The sequence below is a fragment of the Bos grunniens genome, chromosome 20, assembly GCF_055505025.1.
Source record: "Bos grunniens cultivar Pamir isolate PY7600 chromosome 20, Bosgru_T2T1.0, whole genome shotgun sequence".
Lineage (NCBI taxonomy): Eukaryota > Metazoa > Chordata > Mammalia > Artiodactyla > Bovidae > Bos > Bos grunniens.
The window spans coordinates 15,473,481-15,488,487 of NC_141184.1; the positions used below are offsets into that span (position 1 = coordinate 15,473,481).

Sequence of the window (15,007 nt, forward strand, 5' to 3'; positions counted from 1 at the left end):
CTCCACTGTGCACTTTACAGTGAGAAGTCATGAGTGTTGAAGGGGTGTTGAAGGGATAAGTAACCCAAGGAAACAGCTTGGGGCAGAGCCGGGCTACGAACCAGTCATCCTGGCTTGAAAACTAACTATCTTAACCATTCCACTACGGCAGCCCTCAGTAGCCAGGAATTAACCACAACACTACACGCCTGACTCAAGACATTATTCCTACATCAAATTCTTGTTGCCCCTATTTCCTCTTCTTGGGCTCATTTTCCTTCTTTCTTAGCAGAAAATGAGAACACAGCCACCATTCCACGCAGTAATCACTTGTTTGAGATGCTTTGACCCTTTATTAGCTGACCTTTCACATCAAACTTCTGTAGCACTTATTCTAGGGCTCAAAATATTTTTCTGTCAAAGGCGAGACAGGAAATATTTGAGATCTACATTTCTTATGAGGCAAAAGCCAAGGAAGTGAAGCAGGGAGAAGCAACCTTACCCGTTTTGAAGGAAACTTGCGCCCCACCAGCAGTGATAAATTCTATGTTCCCGAGATGTAATATACCAGCAAGCAACCTCAACACTTCCCGAACTTCTTCCTTGCTAAACTGCATGACCTCCATCGCCATCTGGAAGGAAACAAGGTTAGTTTTTCATGTTTTTTCATACTAAAAAAAAATGAAAATGGTCACTACTCAATAAAGTTACTAAGTACAAGGCAAGAAAGCAAGAAATATTGGGGTGGCCAAAAATTTCATTGGGGATTTTCCATTAGATACTGCAGGAAAAAAACGAACACATTTTTTGGTCAACCCATTTTATATGACAAACACTTTAAATGGGTATACATAAAAGAAAAGCAAGACATTAGGAAATAATTGTACAATACTTAAGAGATAACCCAATCAATAAGATAAAAAAAAAATAAATATCTGCTTTACACACAAGACTCCTGTTTATGCCAGAAAAGAATTACTCCAGAGAGTCATAGTAATGATAGTGACAAAGAAATCCTTCTTTCTGTGTGTATCAAAATGTAATGGAACATTTTTTATTTTCTTACACATAAAAAATAGGGGGCATGGGGTGGGGAGGGAGGTGGGAGGGGGGTTCAGGTTGGGGGAACACAACTGCACCCGTGGCTGATTCATGTCGATGTATGGCAAAAACCATCACAATATGATAAAGTAATTATCCTCCAATTAAAATTAATTAATTTTAAAAAAGAAAAGAAAATGTCAGGGGTGGGGGATACTTCATGAGACTCCTCCAATATAAATTTGGGGACTTGTCTTAACGGTTAAAAGAAGCAGGGAGCCTGATAAGCAGAATGAAATTCTCCATCAGGGGTTCTACAGATAGAAGACACTTCTGCTCCTTTTGTAAAAGATGCTGATGGAAAAACTGAATGGATCTAGATTTGTCTTCCTTGACAGTCATCACACTGCTATTCTCCATTTCTCCAAAGGATTTTTAAGGTCTTATTTTGGCCTCTGGATACTAAATAGAAGTTAACACAATGCTGATTTGGAAAGAAAAAAAAAAAAAAGAACAAGCACCAACAGGGGCTTTGTTCCCCAGAAAGTTTCTAAACTGAAGCCAAGCATCTTCTGAATCAGATCAAAGATTTGCTCATTATCTCTTAGGATTTAGGAGCCATATTCTTGTCAGGAAAAGAGCCAGCTACCCTCTCCCACACCTACTCTACACACACGCACACGGATGCACGCACGCACACACACGTGCAGAACAGAGGGCGGAACTGCTGGCAATATGGATGAAAATAACCTACAAAGAGAACTCAGACCCGTGATCACTACAGTGACCACCGGAGCAGGAAGGCGGAAGCCACACAGCACTGTGATGCCACAGAAGCTGCAAGAGGAAGCGACTGGAGACTTTAAAATATGAAAAGTAATTTCTTTACGAGGAAAGGGAAAAAAAGCCAGAAACAAAGGGCAAAAACAATAAACAGGAAAACAAAATTAAAAGAAAAAACTGCATAAGGCAAGGAACCAACAGCTATATTAAGAGACACATGACGCAGTTAAATAAAATAGGCACCTTTTGTAAGAGGAAATGCAAATCCACAGAGAAATGTTTTCCTTCCTAGAAATCCAACACATGCATATTGAAGAAAATGAGATAACTTCTATTAAATTAACAAAAATTTTTCTGAATGAGAAAATGGGAGAAAGTGGGGTATTTATGCAGGGGTCACCGCTGGTAGCGTAAGTCAGTATAAAGATTACGGGTCAGCGTTGCGCTGGACCACCTAGGTACATAACCTTAAAATGTTCAGAGAAGTTACACAAGTTTCTCAGGGTCACAAAACCAAGATTCAAAGTCAGGCCTGACGAACGCAAAGTCTAGGAACTTACTCTCCATTCGGTTGTATGCTTTTTTTTTTCTTTTTACGTCCTTAAAAAGTCAGTTGCCTATGTAATCACCCTTAATTTCAGTGCTGGAATTTTTTTATTTTTAGCTACCATATGGGGCATGCGGGATCCTAGTTCCCTGAGCAGGGATCAAACCCATGCCCCCCTGCATTGGGAGTGCAGAATCTTATCCACTGTACCACCAGGAAGTTCTAATGCTGAAGATTTGTTTCAAAGAAAATCTCGACAGGAAAGAAAGCTTTGTAAAATATTCACTACAGCATTATCTTAACAACACTTTCAGAGAAAAAAAAAGCCCTAGCTTTTCTACAATCAGACAAGTCAAATATAGTAAGTAAACTTGTTATGGAACAGTATATAGTTTTTAAAGGAAATTATCAACATTACATATAAACATGATATTTATGATAGCTTTATGCAAAAAGTACTAAATTTGTGCAACTTTTTTTAAAGAAAATCAGGCTGGGAAGAAGATCTACAAAATTGAAAATAGTTGCAATGTTACTGCTGGCAGGCTAATGGACATTATATTCACATCTTTTGATATTGTTGACATGTTTTTACTGTAACAACTGAGTCTATTAATGGGTGAATGGATAAATAAATTGCTGTCTCTTCAATGAATACTATTCATTGTAAAAAGAAACAATTCTGTTAGGTGCAGTTTGGGTGAGTGAAAGAAGCCAGAGAGAGGAGAAGAGATTTTGTATGATTTCATTTTCAGGAAACTCTAGAAAAGACACATTTTTCTAGGTTTCCTAGGGCTAGGGAGTCTGGGATTGTCTAGGAAGGGGGACAAGAAATCTTTAGGGTGTAGAATTGTCCTTCAGTTTGATTGTGGTTGTGGGTACACGAGTACATAAATTCAAATTTCACTTTATATGCTTTATATGAGGGCATTTTATTATATGTACATTATAACTTAATAAAAGGGACTACCAAAAAAATAAAAAGACCATGAATTGTTTAACAGAGTATCATTTTATGGGTACAGACAAAAATTGATGCCAAGAATAAGAACTATTGGTCAAGTGCTGATCAATTTTTAAAAACCTATGGGAAAGTAATTATTCAAATTTACTTATTCTAAAAGCAAAGAAATATGGCTAAGAAATATAGAATATCTATTATGCTCAAGACTTTTAAAACAGTAGGAGTAGTAATGTTAGTTGTTCAGTCATGTCTGATGCTTTGAGACCCCACAGACTATAGCCTACCAGGCTTGTCTGTCCATGGAATTCTCCAGGCAAGAATACTGGAGCCAGTTGCCATTTCCTTCTCCAGGGGAGCCTCCCGATCCAGGGGTCAAACTTGGATCTCCTGCATTGCAGGCAGATTCTTTACCATCACTGCCAGCAGGGAAGCTTTTCAAAGTGGTAAGGACCAATTTAGATGTTGGCAAAATAACTATAAAGCATCTATGCCACGTTAAAGTTAATAATTTTTTTTTTATTAAAGTTTTCCTCATGTAGCACAGGACCTCTTCAACACTAATTTATAAAAATTTTCTAAGCTCATCTTAGGATGACCATAGAGATACAAGATTTCATTGTAACTCACCAGCCTGGACTTTATATAACACTAAACAAATAAGATCTTCCATAGAGAACAGACTTGTCAAGGGGGAGAGGAGTCAAGAGAGGGCTGGATTGGGAGTTTGGGATTAGTGGATACAAAATATTATATACAGATTGGATAAACAAGGTCCTATTGTATAGTACAGGGAACTATCTTCAATATTCTAGAATAAGCCATAATGGAAAATATGAAAAAGAATCTGTACACATGCACACATATATAACTGAATCACTTGGCTGTACAATAGAAACTAACACACTATAAATCAACTATACTTCAAGTTTTCAAAATCTCCTCTATACTTGCAGGAAAAAAAGGAAGGTCTTCAAAAAATAAGTTCACAGTAGCAGAAAACTGCAAACTGTAAAATAAAAAATATCAAAAGATGCTCCATGAAAAAAATTCTTGGTTAAGTTCTGAAAATACATAGCTTACATATAGAGACATGAAAGCCAATGAGTAAAATGTGCCGTCTGTATGAACCAATCTGTGACTTCTTCACTCTCAAGTTTAACTTTAAGTGAATTAGGAGTGTGGTGACAAGTATCAATCATGTGCCATGGGGTAATGTAATGGCTGGAACCAATTAACACCAACCAGCACAGGCGTGGCCACTCACCCCTGCCAGCAAGTCTCCATTCACTGTCCTATTTACAGTCTTTTCAGTAGCAAGCTCCACCCCTTTGGCAAAAGTAGCCACTTTAAGACTTTTCTAAAATTTTTATTGAAGCACAGTTGATTTACAATGCTGTTAAGCCTCCTTATAATTATCTTTTCTCAACAACATGGCTCAAGACTTAAAAAAAAAAAACCCTGGGAAATCTCAGTACAATTCAGAAGCGTGAAACAGCAATTTAGCTATAAAACTGGCACAAAGTCATACAAAATGTTTTCTATAAAGTCTTTAATAAGCACATAAAAAAACAGGTGATTGTGAAAGTGTGGGGTGGGAGGGGAGTGATGACAAATACATAATACAATCCCAACCACTGAGGTCAGAAGGAAGCCAGGCTTTTCACAGTGGAAACAAACAGGGAAGAGGACTGAATTTCAGGTACAAAAGGTAAATCCACTCAGGGTCTCAGCTGTGAGGTGGGGGCACCATCTAAGGAAGCCAAGGGTCCTCAGGTGAATCGTGAATAAATGGACTGAATAAGATGGGGTGGGAGGGGAGGTGTTTGGGCACAATAAATCACGAGTGAAGGACCAATACTTTGAAGATTTATTACGTAATTTTATATTAGGCGAGATTATAGCATTGTATAATATAAAATTAGCTTCCACTCCCGAATTTTCCAACATTGAAAGAGACTGAAGTTTTCAAATGTGGCAAAATCGAGGTATAAAGTCAGTCTTTTATTTTAAAATTTCTACTGGGGCATAGTTGATTTACAATGTTGTCTTAAGTTTCAGCTGTACAGCACAGCAAATCAGTTATACATATACATAGATCTACTCTTTCCTGGATTCTTTTCCCATACAGACCCTTACAGAGTACTGAGTAGGGTTCTCTGTGCCATACAGTAGGTCCTTATCACTTATCTATCTTATACCTAGTAGTGTATATGTGTCAATCCCAATCTTCTCATTCATCCCTCTCCCCGACCCCCCAGTGACAATAAATTTATTTTCTACAGTTGTAAGACTTTCTGTTTTATGGATAAGTTCATTTGCAACCTTTTTTTAGATTCCACAAATAAGTGATGTCATATGATATTTGTCTTCCTCTGTCTGACTTACTGCACTCAGTATGACAATCTCCAGGTCCATCCATGTTGATGCAAATGGCATTATTTCATTCTTTTTTTATGGCTGAGAGCCCTCTAAATCTTTATAAAGTCAGACTGATGAGGAGAGAACGTAGGGGTAGATGGGTTCACACTGTTAAAAACACGGGTACACCCAGTAAAACCTACATGGTCAGGAAACCCCAGTCCGGTAGATGGCTATGAACACCATTACCATGTAATATTTATGGAGTCAAAAGAATAAAGAGACTATCACTCAAAGACTCTTGTTATCCTCCTCACATTTCAACAGCCACCATTCTGGTAGGTCAAGTGCAGGCAATAAAAATAAATTAGTTGTTACTATTTTCTTGAAATAGTTTTTCATTCTGACTCAGCATTTTATAGTGCAACCTGGAAGACTACAAAGGAAAAAAAAAAAAAAAAGAGCTATGAAATTTAGTCTGTGTTCACTGTCTCTCCCCAGGAAAAACTGGATCCCCTAAGAATGGCTCAGGATCCTTTACAGGTACATTTATAGTAATGTCAGGTGGTATCAATGAAGAATTTTAAAAATACATAAATTCTCAATGAAATAAGCAAAATTCCTAAAAGGTCCTATTGCCAAAGTATGTTGACATTAAAGCTGATAAAAAGAATAATGATCTTTTTTCAGTAGCTGAAAATACCAAAGGTGACATTTTCATATGTAATTCACAGGAATAACTTCTCTCCGTTAACATTTTAACACATTCTGTAAACAAATGTTCTTGAGTCCCAATAGAATGTGGTCCCTTCCCTTTCTTCAATCCCGAAACCTCTGGGAAAAGGAGCTTTATGGAATTAAAAGTAGGAAGATACAAATTTCAATGGTACTTGATTTTGGAAGGAAATTGAGACAAAGCTATGGTTTTTCCAGTAATCATCTATGAATGTGAAAGTTGAACCATTAAGAAGGCTGAGTGCCAAAGAACTGATGCTTCCAAATTGTGCTGGAGAAGACTCCTGAGAGTCCCTTGGACCGAAAGCAGATCAAACCAGTCAATCGTAAAGGAAATCAATCCTGAATATTCATTGGAAAGACTGATGCTGAAGCTGAAACTCCAATCCTTTGCCTACCTGATGCAAAGAGCAACTCACTGGAAAAGAATCTGATGCTGGGAAAGATTGAGGGCAGGAGAAGGGGGCAACAGAGGATGAGATGGTTAGATAGCATCGACAACTGAATGGACGTGAATTTGAGCAAACTCTGGGAGATAGTGAAGGACAGGGAAGCCTGGCGTCCTGCAGTCCAGGGGATCGCAAAGAGTCGGACATGACTTAGCAACCAAACAACAATAGCAGACAAATTACATGATAAAACAACAGCATAATCTGTTCCAGTCATCCTAATTTAACAGAATATAGCGATTATATAGATGGTTTGCTCACTACGGTCTCCTTGTTGCTAGAACAGTGCCTGCCTGGCACACAACAGATGCTTAAAAATGTTGAAGACAGAAAATCAACTTTATAACCAGAAGTGTTCAGGGTCTCTTTAACCATCTGTATCACTCTTGGTTATAGAGCGCTATGCAGGATAGAAAGATGGGTTGGCTGGTACTGATATAATACTTTATACTCCTATATTTTAGAAATCATGATGTGATAAAATGTTAGTCACTCAGTCGTGTCAACTCTGTGCAATCCCATGGACTGCACAGGCTCCTCTGACCACGGAATTCTCCAGGCAAGAATACTGGAGTAGGTTACCATTTCCTTCTCCAGGGGATCTTCCTGACCCAGGGATTAAACCTGGGTCTCCCACATTGTAGGTGGATTCTTTACTGACTGAGCCACCAGGGAAGACCTATGATTTGGTGATATAATCATATAATCATGAAAACTGACATATTCATTGTAAAAATATTCTAACAGAATCATAAAGAATAAAATAAAACCCTAGAATTCTGCTCTGAGATAACACTTTTGAATTATTTTAGCATATTTTCTGCATACATACTATACATACATGACATGTATAAGCTTACCTTTCAAATGAAAGATCATATCATGCTGTATTATGCTTTCCTCACTTATAGAATGAACAAGTTTTTCCTTAGTGTTAAACATACATGAACATGGCTTTGCGAGCTACAATGGATCTTAAAGATATAATAAATTATTAGAGCCATCCCCCAACTGATTATTTTTGTAGGTTTTGGAAGAGAGAATTTCACTTTTTTATAGAAAAGAATATTTTTTCCTCCTTTCTCAGAAGTAGCACATTATTATTTTTTTTTTTTTCTGGCTGCATTGCTTCAATCTTCCTGAAGAAGGCTAAATGAGAGCAAAAATTACATGCTCCTGATTTCAGTGAATACCAGCTAAGTCTTCACTGACATTTCTGATGGGTCAACACTAAAAAGTAATTGCAAAGCAAATATTTAAGAATCTATAAATAGAATTCCTCTAAGTCTGTCGTGTACATTCATTATGTCAATTTCACGTCTAAACTTTTCTTTCCTTCTAGATGACATGTCCTTTCATCACAGGACCAAATTTCAAATCCCCAAACCTATCATTTCAACTTAAAAATAAAAACTAGCAATCACTGAAAGAGGGCCAAGCTGCACAGCTTTCCTTGAAGCCTTCAGAAGCAGCACACAGTTTTGAATCAGAAAACGATGCCCCCAAAGGAAGCCATCAGACTACCTTCCCGGGGCACTCCCAGGACTAAGAAGGGCCTCGCTGCCCCCTGTACCCTGGCGGCCAGTGAGTTGCTCAGTGTGGGCCCGCAGTGACACTGTTAACTGGATAACAAGGAGCCTCTCACTGCAAACATCCACTTTCTAGCACAAAGTGAATGGAGGAAGCTCGTGTAGTGAAAGAAGTCTCGGGCATCAAAAGAAAATTGAGAGAAAATTTTAAATAAATACTTAAACATTTCATAAAATTCAATTAGCAGGGCCAAATCCTGTACTGCCTTGGGTAGATACACGGCAACGGTGCTGTTAGCAGAGGTTTTTTGGTTAACAGGTTGAAGGAAGGAGAGATGACAGAGACATCTCTTTGCATTATACGTGGCAGAATGTGACATCTTTCAAAGGAAGGCTGAAGCAAAGGTGATCGTAATACTGTAAGCCTAGTCTGCTTTTATTTTCATTTCAGTTTAAGGGCGCATACATTAGACATCGGGAAATGACACGTGATATATATCCACTTAAAAATATACTTTGATTCCATTCCAGAAGGTATTCTCATGAACAGTCTAGAAGAGCAAACGGCGATACAGAACCGAGTTGTTGACAGCAACTAGGAAGACAAATCTAGGTGCACGGAAATCAGGGGCTACCTATCTGCCTCCTGGTTAGAGTCTAGGATTTGAAGTTAAGACTGTCTAGATACTGGTACTGTTAGGTGCTGTATGTGGTTAGGCTAGTCACCAACCTCTCTGAGTCACAGAATATAGACAACCACATTTCTACCCTCACAGGGTTGTTAGAAGCAGAGGCATGGTTAAGTCCTCATAGTAAGCACTCAATCAGTGTTAGCTCCATTTATGAATGAACTCTATCTACAGACTCCAAATGCTGAAGGAGCAGAGGAACAGGCCACACTGATGAAATCTACCGGCCACACTCAACCATGCCCAGGCTTCCTAAATGCAGTCCTTGGGGTATTCAAGAACTGCAGGATACAGCAGGGGTCCACACCAAAGTGTCTTAAGATGACCACTGTTTGTGCAGTAAGAATCATTTACCGGAATCAGGCTATGAGAACAGGAGGAGACCCAACAGTCACCTGGTCTAACCGTTGATAGACTTCTTTTGAACTGTGGAATCAATTACTCAGAACAATTTTTAACTGTAAGCCCTGAAACAGACGATGTGCTTACTCCAGTACCAAACCTGTGACTTTTCTCTTGTTTCATTTTTCTGAACGCTATTCCAAGCCAATCCCCACCGCTCCTGAATGCAGACGTTCACCCATCTTCTAAGAGAGACGATTCCCTTCCAGGACTTGGGATAAGAAGAAAGGACCTAGTCTCACAGAGCAGTACAAATGTGATTACTAAAAAATTTTTTGAAACAGAAAATGAAAGTTGTCAATTTCATTCTTTTCATTCTTTTTTTTGCAGGGGTGGGGGTGGGGGTGGAGTCACCCTTATAAAGAAGATAGGCAAGTAACTTACAATTACTTCCCTAAAGGATTCCTGGTCACTGATTGTCCTGTCTGTTACACATCCAGACTGATTCAAGTAGTGGTAGTTTTCTGGCACAGATAAATAAAATTCTTCTACAGAAAGAAAAACAAAAACATAACATCAGTACTTGACTGGCCAGGATAAGACAGAACTCAGAAGAGTTTCTTTCCACTTTGCAACTTTATTTTTTAAAGTTTGGAAAATAATTCTATGCTTGTAATAGTTCACCAATAAGATTAAAATGTTCTCAGACTGTATGATTTCAATACCTTTAGACCATGAGATTTTTGTACCTTGTTTTATGTCCCTGGATGTGCTCTAGTGTCTCCTAGTTTATAGTCTATGGGAACTTGAATAGAATTTGTATCCTACTGTTGTGTGAAAATTGTACAAATCTTAATTATGTTGAATTGGTTCATGCTGCTTTTCAGGTCTACTATATCCTACTTTTCTGTATATTCATTCTATTAATTGCCGAGAGTTTGATACTGAAACTCCAACTAAAAATCATAATTTATCTACTTACATAATTGCAATATATACTGAAATTATATGTAACTTTGTTCTATATTTTCCAAGTCTCCCGTAAATCTGTTATCATACTTTCATAATCTAACAAATAAAAAAGTAAAAAAAAAGATTAAAACGTTCTCTCTTCATCATCATCTAGGGAAAATAAAACTATCAGATTAGAAGGGATGGAAGAAAACACTACTGAAAAAAGTAACTGATGAGGATCCTGTGTTGATTGTTTTTTTAAAAAATCAAATGTTTAGAAATTTGCTTTATTAGGGTATGATTTAAAAGTAAAGCCAGCTGTGATACATTATATATTTTTCACAAATATACTTTAAATCAGAAAAGAACTAAGATGCCACAACATATCCAAAACACTCAAGCTTTCTCTACTGACGATTTTCGCTCTACGGCACCTGGCTCTACACGCACTCAGCACCTTTGATCATCTCGCACATTTCGTTTCAAATGGTGGAAGCCCAATAAAGTCCCGTCTTCTCTTGCACAGATGGGTTGCAAAGGGAAATGTCTCTGCAAGCGGCTCCATCACTCACCTCTCTCTTCATGTCCTAGCCCTGCCAGCAGCGCATAGAATATGTGATAATTCCTTTCCCCGGGGTTTTGCCTTACTACTCGGTTCTGTGAAGAGAAGAAGCCAGATATCTATTCAGAGATGTTTCCTCTGATTAATGACCAAGAACTAGTAATTGCTGAAAACTGTTAAAGATAATGTGAATTAAATCATGCTTGCTTACTTTTTCTAATAAATCTTCATGTGAAAAGCAATGGCAAGTCAAGGAACAAAACAAGGATACAGGATGCTCCATTAGTCCTTAGTTTTCTACTCTTTGTTACCCAAATAATTACAATTCTTTGTGTCTTGGACATTCTGACTTCCAGTGCCGAAAGATAAGCAAACAAAACAGACTATTACATCAAAATCCAACTTCAAACGGGATACGTGTGCCCTAGAAGGCATCGAGCTATTTGAAACAACTGATTATTTCAAACAACTAGTTGCTCAGTCATGTCAGACTCTTTGGGACCTCATGGACTGTAGCCCCCCAGGTTCCTCTGTCCACAGAATTTTCCAGGAAAGAATACTGGAGTGGGAAGCCATTCCCTTCCCCAGGGGATTTTCCCAACCCAGTCTCCTGCACTGCAGGCAGATTCTTTACCATCTGAACCACCAGGGAAGCCTATGATATTTGATGAGGAGTCCAAATTTTCAGATTAGGGACATGAAATCAGAGATTCCCAAAAGAAAGAGGGCCCCTTATTTCCTAGGATAATTAACAGGTCAAGCAGAGTAAAACAGAAGCAGTAATGAGACAGAACCAGAAATGAATGTTTCATATTCTATGTCTGTTTTAAGAAAAAGCAAAGAAGAGTTTCTACTAGAGAGTCAAATACTAATACACAAAAGCCAAATGAAACAGGATACAATCTACAATTCTCCCGCCCTGGATGTTTCCCTTCTGGCCGATGTTCAGCTGAACAAACTTCCCGAAGCGACTGGAGTTATTGTTGTACACGGTCTTGGCATTGCCAAAGGCTTCCATGATGGGGCTGCAAAAAAAAAAAAAAAAAAAAACCAGGACAACAATGAGAGGCAATCAGGGTCCATGTAATTAACAACAGTCCTCACCAATGGCAAAATAGACAAGTGCAGGAGAAATCTGAAAGCAAAGGGCCCTAGAGCAATTATGTTTATTTATAGAAGGGCCAGATTTCCCAGCACTTGCTGAAATGGGTTTATAATGTGTGTCCATCTTGAGGAGGAGAGCTTGCAGCTGGTTGTGTGGGCAAAGGATGCTACCAAGCGTCAAGGAGGCCATGTGGGCTGGTCCTCACCCAAATTAGTTTATTTACACAAGTCAAGGGTTGCACGTGCACACACACGCACACACACACAAACCCACACGAACTCTAGGAACTGAAAAATTCCCCAGTCCTGGAAATTTCACTCATTTGTTGTATGTCCCAGGGGAGCTCATTTAACTTCCTTGGGTCTCGTCCAGCTGTAAAATGTGGTCAGACTAGGTCTGCGGTCAGACTAGGTCAGGGGTCAGCCATCTTCTGCTGTAAAGGATTGGATAATAAATACTTTTTGGCTTTGTGGGCCATGTGGTCTCTGATGCAATTACTCAGCTCTGCCACTAGAGTGCAAAAGCAACTATAGACAAGATAGCAAATGAGTGTGTCTGTGTTTCTATAAAGTTTTATTTATAAAACCAGGCTGCAGGAGGAAAATGAAAATGGCCCAGAGAAAGACTGGTGGTGATGGCTGCACAACAAGAATGTACTTAATGCTACTAAGCTGTACATCGAAAAATATTTAAAGTTTTGTTCATATATATATATACACATATACATATACATGTGTATATATATATACATAACAAAATATACATTTTGTTATGTATATTTTAGCACAATTTTAAAAATAAATTTTGAAGTCTAAAAAGGCAAACCAAAATAGGCTGCAGGATACAGATGTCAGGCTGGAGTCAGCTGACTTCTGGACTAATTTTTAAATAACAGGACATATAAAGTCTCTATGGGTTCTAGGATGAGATGGCTGGATGGCATCACTGACTCGATGGACGTGAGTCTGAGTGAACTCCGGGAGTTGGTGATGGACAGGGAGGCCTGGCGTGCTGCGATTCACGGGGTCGCAAAGAGTCGGACACAACTGAGCGACTGAACTGAACTGAACTGATGGGTTCTAGGACCTTAAAAGATACCAATCAGACACGGGGCAATTACACATTTTAATTAGAATTTCAGAGAGCACTGTACCAAGGCTCTCTTTCAAGCTCTGAGGTAATTGCCATTGATGCTGAATTGTTTTGCCACCTGAGACTGAAGAAGTGACGTGGAAGTTGCTCAGTCATGCCCGACTCTGCGACCCTATGGACTGTAGCCCACCAGGCTCCTCCGTCCATGGGATTTCCCAGGCAATAAAACTAGAGCGGGTTGCCACTTCCTTCTCCAGAGGATCTTCCTGACCCAGGGATTGAATCTGGGTCTCCTGCATTAAGGGCAGATTCTTTACCACCTGAGTCACCAGGGAAGCCCCTGGTAAGAGGCTACACAATACCATTCTGCTCACAAGACGCTTCCCAAGAGTTGACCGCTAAGCTCTCTGCAATGTGCGGGATAGAGGCTGAAATTTCTGCTGATAACAAGGCCTCCAAACAGCCAGTCAGGAGCTGCCCAGTAGGAGGCAGCTCTGAACGTTCCTCACTCCTTTGTTCAAACCTGGCCCAGCAATGGATGGTCAGGTCACCGGAAATCTCCACCTGTGTGTAGAGACTTCTCCTTGAGCGATCATGAAAGCCACGTCAAGAAACAGAGCAGCAGAACCCCGAGTTTCAACTACTTCCTTAAATAAGTCGTACAGTGAGGACAGTGGATCCTGTTCGCTGGAACAAGAAACACGATGGAAAAATACCTGCTCTCAAGAATGGCTTGCTCGACAGAGGAGGTCTTCTCCTTCGAGGACAAGTCCACAGACTGCTGACTGATGGCTGATAAAAACTTGAGGATCAGCTTCGTGCTCTCGGTTTTCCCTGCGCCACTTTCACCACTGGAAGATAAAATGGAGACGTTTATACTTCTAGTGAAAAAAAAATAAAAATAAAAACCAACTTGGCCGGAGTCACTCCAATGTGTCCACAGAACAACTGTTGAACAGTGGGAAAGAGACTCAAGTGCTGAGTTACAGGGAAGTGAGGGTCCCTCCTCCTGCTAGCCACATGGCCTAGGTGTTGCCAATGCCTCCCACTAAACAGAAGCCTCCTCTTTGACTAAGCTCAGGTAATAAGACGGACAGTGCCTTTCAATTCCCTGGTAGCTCAGTTGGTAAAGAATGCACCTGCAATGTGGGAGACGTGGGTTCAATCCCTGGGTTGGGAAGATCCCTGGAGAAGGGAACGGCTTCATCTGGGGCTTTTCAGATGGTGCTGGTGATAAAGAACCTGCCTGCCAATGCAAGAGATGTAAGAGATGTGGGTTCGATTCCTGGGTTGGGAAGATCTCCTGGAGGAGAGCATGGCAACCCACTCCAGTATTCTTGCCTGGAGAATCCCCAAGGACAGAGCAGCCTGGCGGGCTACAGCCAATGGGGTCGCAAAGTGTCGGACACAACTGAGCGACTAAGCACACAGCACCGCAAGCTCTGCAAAGGCCGGAATAGGGGTTTTGTTCACTGAACTGTCCTCGCTGGTGGCCAGCACTTAGTAAGTATTAACTATATGAATGAGCACATTAACGATATCTTTCTGGTAAGCAAGTAAATATTAAGTATATGAATGAGCACATTAATGGTATCTTTCTGGTAAACATGAATAAAAATGCAATCTTTCATAAATATCGAGGGGACAAAGCAATGAGCCCGAAGGTGCTCGACCCACACTTAGGCATTTTTATTCTTGTAATAATACCATGAGGTGTGCAGTGGCTAAGTGTCGGGATCTGAATTGAAGAGCCAGTCTGTTTGCGTCCAAGGAGTAGTAAAAAGACAGAGAACTTATGAGAAGAGTAAAGCAATCACGTAACAGCACACAAACACCAGCAGCATCATGGGGTAACAGGCTCACAACTGCTCAAGCGGT

General features: G+C 39.8%; 1 protein-coding gene across 6 annotated transcripts in view; it reads right to left on the reverse strand.

The window, feature by feature from the left end:
* MYO10 (myosin X) overlaps positions 1-15,007 on the reverse strand; it is a 260,576-nt gene that overhangs the window by 100,139 nt on the left and 145,430 nt on the right. For all 6 annotated transcript variants that reach the window (XM_086362496.1, XM_086362497.1, XM_086362494.1 and 3 more), the window contains 6 exons: positions 13,846-13,980; positions 11,833-11,957; positions 11,144-11,157; positions 10,943-11,027; positions 9,861-9,964; positions 482-611 (listed from right to left, as the gene is read on the reverse strand). In XM_086362496.1, coding sequence (XP_086218622.1) covers positions 482-611; positions 9,861-9,964; positions 10,943-11,027; positions 11,144-11,157; positions 11,833-11,957; positions 13,846-13,980 — 593 coding nt within the window. The remainder of the gene's footprint in view (positions 1-481; positions 612-9,860; positions 9,965-10,942; positions 11,028-11,143; positions 11,158-11,832; positions 11,958-13,845; positions 13,981-15,007) is intronic.